General features: G+C 51.8%; 1 protein-coding gene across 1 annotated transcript in view; it reads right to left on the bottom strand.

Annotated features, from left to right (window-relative positions):
• Positions 1-297: 297 nt before the first annotated feature.
• The window catches only part of FBXO42 (F-box protein 42), a 28,975-nt gene continuing 23,272 nt past the window's right edge, over positions 298-6,000 (bottom strand). Inside the window, exons 10-11 of the mRNA XM_078873236.1 lie at positions 5,110-5,350; positions 298-3,303 (exon numbers count right to left, since the gene is read on the bottom strand). Of these exons, the coding sequence (XP_078729362.1) occupies positions 1,121-3,303; positions 5,110-5,350 (2,424 nt within the window). The 3' untranslated portion in view covers positions 298-1,120. The remainder of the gene's footprint in view (positions 3,304-5,109; positions 5,351-6,000) is intronic.

Below are 6,000 nucleotides of genomic sequence, written 5' to 3'. Positions count from 1 at the left end.
CACAATTGAAGTTTAATATTGTGCATCAGTGAGGTTACTTCAAAAATATTAGTGACATTTATCCAGGGATTGATTCCCGACAGGGTGCGACGATGCAGTCCATGCTGTGGGAACTGTGAAAGGATATATCTGTGGAGGGGGCAGTGGTGCGGTGGTTTGCTCACTGCACTATGAACCCAGCGACCTGAGTTTGATTCGCGGCCGCAGCTAACATCAATAGTGAGTGGGTCCTGACCACCCCCCCCCCCGCCCGCCCCTCCTCGCTTCACCAACCCACACTGCACAGTGTGGTAAAGAACTATCGAACAACCTCCAAACATACAAGGATTGAGAAGGCCTTAATCCACAAGTGGATTGGCAAAATGACAAAATTTTCACTATTTTCATATTTCTGTCATGGCAAAGAATGTGAAATAGGGATAAAAAGGAACGAAATATGAAAGGGTTCTAAAGCAAATTTAACAATTGCTCCCACATTTATCAACAACCAACTGCGTTAATTACTCCAACACCGTTTCCAAGCTGTGCAGGGGCTTTGTACGTTTGCATTTTGCTCTCGACAAATGAAGGCAAAACTAGTGTTTTTCTTTTAAATTAAAGATTACCATAAATATGAAGTAAGGTTGTCCCGTTCAATAAATGTTTTTAATATTGCATATCAATGGCACAGAGAAACAACACAGAGAGAATCTGCTACCGCCGGAAACATCGAACCCCTCCAGTGCACGCTTCAAAACGAGCCAGTGCGAAACCCCCTCAAGCAAAACGGTGATCCGTATGCAACATTATTTTTAAAGCAGGAGAAAAAAAGAAACCCAAAACCAAAATGAACACGAACAGGTAAACGTCGACGTTGTACATGGGTCGGCGGACGTCACGACGCACGTTAAAACTGCACTTGAGAATAACGAAAAGTAACAAAATGCGAATTAATTAGTTCCTAAAATCCTATTAATAACGAGATTCCATGGGCGAGGTTCAGCAGAAGGAACATTTCCATGAAAAAGATGACGTCAAAACAAGCAGCACCAATCCACGGACCGGCATACACAAAAGGCGGCAAAGGGACGGTGGGGGGCTGGGGGAACATCGTCGTTGCCTGGGCACCGCCACCTCGCTGTTACCTCTTGGCCCTAACGAAGTACAGGGCGTTGGTTTTGGGATAGTATTTCACGTTCTGCTTGCGGTCCACCAGCCCGCCGAAGATTATGAGCTCCCCCCGGCCGCGCACCACCGTGTGGAGGCTGGTCTCGGGTGGCCCCACCACCGAGCGGCAGGACAGGCCCTTCCACGCCACGCGCCTGCTCGAGCGTGCCTGCCCCACCTCCAGCACGTACATGCGCATGGGTTTGCAGTTGAGGCTCTGGTAGAGGGGCTTGCCGAGGCTCAGCGAGTGAGGATGGTGGCGTGGCGCTCCCAGGCGCTGTGCCAGGTTCTGGAAAGAGCGCGATGCTCCGCCTCCGCCTCCCCCGCCGCCGCCTCCACCACCACCACCTGCTGCTGCTGCTGCTCCTCCCGGCGCACTGCTTTGGATGGGTCCTGTGACGGACTCTGCTTCTGCTGCTTCTGCTTCTGCATCAGTTGAGCTTGCGGCTGGTGCCATTTCATCTTCCGTGGGGCTGTGGGTAGCAGCAACAGAAGCAGCAGCAGCCACCGCCGAAGCAGACCCATTCACATTTACACCAGATTCCATCCTGTCGTTATGAGCCGCACACTCAACAACAGATCCGGATTTATCTGCGACCGATACCGAGGTTCCCACGGATCGTAGAGCAGCTGAGAGAACGTCGGCGGAGAGTCCTTTCGTCTCGGCAGAGAGCGTAGTGGAGCTCCGGCCCACCATGTCCATGCTGGACAAATCGCAACTCGGCGATTCCGGTCGGCACACAAATGATAGCCTGTGGTCCTGCCCATCCCTGACGGAGTAGCTACCGCAGTTTGCGTCATCATGTTGCCGGGCAGTCAGTGCTTCCCTGAATCTGCCCTCACTACCGACAGAACTCATCCGGGATGGCGATATTCTTAGGGATGAGTCCGAGGCAAAGTTTTTCCTTTTGGACATGTGGTTAGTGGACTCAGTCCTGCCTCTGCCAAACATCATTTTTGGGCCCATGTTGTTAGCGGATGCAAACGCACTTCCTCCAAATCTAGCCGTTGCTGCCGCTGACCCGTCTGCCGCGTGTCTCTGAGCGCCAAATACAGCAGCACCCAGTCCTGATCGCCTCACAGTCACCATGACATCCTCCTCCGACCGAGAATTGTCCGATGTTTCGTTATCAAACGAAAGCAAAGCTGCTCTCAGCCCGGCGTTGAGGGTAGGGCTGGAGGCCGCGCGTTTATTCTCGAGGGTTGATGCCACTTTGTGCGTTGACGAGGTAGATTGGCTGCCGACCGGGCACTCTCTCCAGCCTTTGGTAGGCACATCAAACCCCGATGCTGCTTCTGACGATAACATGCGAACGCTGTGCCGTTCGGAGGCTGCGGCCATATACCTGTGCAAGCCGTTCATTTGCGGAGAGGACAGACCGGACCTGTGCCAGGTGTCTCGTTCGGATGCGTTGAAAGATGACCTTTCGCAGGCGGCGGTGTCTTGAGTCCCGTTACACCTGGAGGCGGCGTTTGGGTTGCGGTGTTTGTGGAATCCGGACGAGGCTGGGCGGCTCAGCAGCCCGGAGATGACGCTGCTCGCACCATTCTCTCCGAGGCCGCCTAGTGCCGTCGCACCGCTATGGCTCGCGCAAATCTGAATCCTCGCGTCATCGGTCAAACTGCGCCCCGGAGCGTTATTGGGACGGTCCTGCCAGGGCGGCTTCTGGTGCTTCCTCAGAGGACTGGACGAGAAGTTACACGAGCTGTCGGGTGGACACTTTGCGGACCGTTCATTTACGGGGCCATAGTTGTAGGCGTAGCTCGTTTCTGCCGAATAAAGGGGCAGCCTGTCCGCCGAACCATCGCCGGCCTCAGTCGCTATTGCTTCCCTACTGGGCCCCGAGAGGAGATGCCCCACACCAGGAAGCGGCATCCTGGTGCTCGATGCGTCCGGCTCCGAGCCAGACTGAACCTGATCAGTGGGCCGCTCAGGGTGAGCTCGCAAGTCATCACGCACAATGGAGGAGGTCGCAGGCACAGGGTCCGCGGGCTGCGCTGTGTGAGCTGGAGTGAGGCTGGACAAGAGGTCAGACCCCACCGATGGGGGGCACATGTAGTTTTCTTCCTCTCTGGAGGAATTCCTGGGGCTCCCGTCCTCTACGATCGAAGGGGCGTACTCGGGGCTGGAGCCCGCCGAGCTACCCGAGTCTCCACCTGCAATGCAATCGCCAGGCAGAGAGCGTACGCTACACGTCAAGCAACAGCACGTCTCTTTTTTTTATATGCCAAATATGGCATCCTAATTCAAGGGCAGATAAGGAGCATAACAATAAACATTTTAAGAACCAGTTTTAAACAAATATATTACCCAGGTAAATTGTACAAATGGAAATAATTACAAAATAAAGTCATGTGACTGGCGCAATATCTCATATGGCAAAGCATGGTTATATTCCTGAATAATCATGATGGTTGGACATGTGTCAACTTGTATTTATAAAAAAAAATCATATAAATAAATGGGGGAGTGGTGGCAGTGGTTAGTGCACTGTTTTATGAACCAGGCGACTCGTGTTTTAATTCCCAATGACAGCGAACATCAGTGGCGAGTGAAATCTGCACTGGTCCTGGGCACCCCCCTCATCTATCCCGCAGTGACGGTCACATGTAGACACTACATAGATCCAAAGTGTATTGCACTTTTTTTACAAAAATAAATGCAACTAGAAAAATAACAACATTAAACGATCGTTATAAACTCGACCCATAGCTTGCCTCCCAACAGTTCAGCCTGACAATTAAGAAGCCCACCTTTCCCTGACCTTGCCAGGGCACTTAATCGCCTTTCCCTCGAACCACTTGACACTCCAAACACCCAACTCTTCACAGCACTCAAAACTCTTCCCTCATTCCTTCTTCCCTGCCGATGCAGGAAGCCAGCCAAGAGATCGGAGCCTCTCCTCGACTCGTTCTATAAGCCCGTAGGCAAGCTCGTACAACCCTCAATAAGCACGTGTGAAAAATGCTCTCGAGGCAGCTTCACACTCGTGTCAAGATAAAGCAGCCTCACTCAAATGACATAAAACAAACAAAGCCGCTAAGAGCTGAGTTTTTTTTTACTTTGAAGAGCAACACGAGTCACGCTGATGGCGAGCGTTCACATGGACCCAACTCACAGCCGTTAAGGGCTGAGCTTGTGAGATAACACGACGGGTGGGAACCTTTTCCTTACCAGGGCCAAAAAATACATTCGGATATCTTTGGTGGGCAAATACACATGACCACTACGCTATGATGTTATCCAATAAGTAAAACATAATGGCTCATCATGTTTCTACCACTAGAAACTGGAGCACTATAATTTAGATACTAGCCATCGTACAAAGACGGGCACTTTATCGCATGCTTTCAGATGCATTTCTGCGGCTGTCTGGAACGTTCTTCCTTCCGATGTTAGGAAGCCACTGGAGCATTGCACTTTTAAATTTAGAATGAAAACTAATTTCTTTCGCACTGTTTTTTGTGTTTAGTTTGTTGTCCTTCCCCCGCACCTCCGATTAGCACAGTTGGCGACATACGGTGGGAAAAAAGTTGAACACGTTGGACAGCACAACTCTACGCATAATTTGTTATTACAGTGACAACCCCTGCTGGATGAAGCCCTCCTCACACCGTGCTGATTGTGGGAGTTGAATGACCGTACTTCTCCGTGCTGACCAGTGCAGGCTGGTGAAGAGGGGGTTGTGGTCTGGGACCGGTTCAGATCTCTCTCGCCACAAACGTTAGCCACGAGTGGGAAACAAGCTCAGGTGGTTGGGTTCAAAGCGCAGTGTGCTAACTGCTGCCTACAGCTGTGCCTCTGTTTTATGTTGTCAGCTCCTGATTTTCACTTAATCTGCTTGACTCAAGATTAAGTTCCTGTGGGACTGGTTTAGTGGTAGCGGAGCGAAGAAGTGGTCCTGGTACCAGTGTGTGCCGTGCTTAGTTGTAGACCACCGTGCGGCATGCTAGCGGTAATACCGGGCTGGCTGCGCTGTGTGCGGGGCCGCAGCGTGCCCCAGCGCCCGTTGACACACTGCGCCTCCTCCTCGGGCTCGCGTGGCGAGCGGTGAGGAGACTGGCTTTTGTGGTCGCCCAGTCGGATGGGTGCCGGCACGGCGGGCGGGCTGGTGCTGATGGGCGACGGGCGCGAGTGCAGGCTGGGGCTGAGCGGCGCCTTCCCACTCGGTGCCTGGCTGAACACCACCACGCAATCTCCCACCTGCAGCAACGCGATCACACACACCCCGGTTAGGAAACGGTTAAAGTAATTGGCTAATGTTGTTTACGAATCGTAAACGATTACAAACCGTCGCACACGTTCCGAGTGGTTCGATGGGAGGAGACGAAATGGCATTTGCAATGCACGACATTACAACTGCGGATAAAAAAAACATACAAAGGTGACATTGTTGCCGATCGTCGAGTATTTTGGGCCTGTGCCCGGCAACCGTAACTTTAAAATAGATTAAGTCGCAGCACACATTCTTTGCTTTGTCGTGATTTTCAACAGGCTCTATTGATACAGAGTGTCTATAAAGGTATCAGCTATTATTATATAAATATATAATGGTTTGAGGTATGTCACCACAGTGACGAGGCGTTAACTACCTCGCCTGACACTGGCGGAGCCAGTGGGGGGGGGGGGGGGGGGGGGGGGCTGGGGTGGCACGTGCCCCCCCCAATGATCCGATCGAAATCCCTAATTTCGATCGGATCATTGAGGCTTATTAGTAATAAATCGGCATTTTGCGACCCCCACTGCCACTGTGTAGCATATTATTACGTGCCAGGGACTCTATGAGATGATAGGACAATAGTCTGAGTCCATAATTGGCAATAATTAACGGCAAAGCAGTTATAAGTGATTCA

The sequence above is a fragment of the Lampetra fluviatilis genome, chromosome 36, assembly GCF_964198595.1.
Source record: "Lampetra fluviatilis chromosome 36, kcLamFluv1.1, whole genome shotgun sequence".
Taxonomy (NCBI): Eukaryota; Metazoa; Chordata; class Hyperoartia; order Petromyzontiformes; family Petromyzontidae; genus Lampetra; species Lampetra fluviatilis.
The sequence above is the reverse complement of the archived record's forward strand: the minus strand, read 5'-3'. Positions and strand labels throughout refer to the sequence as shown.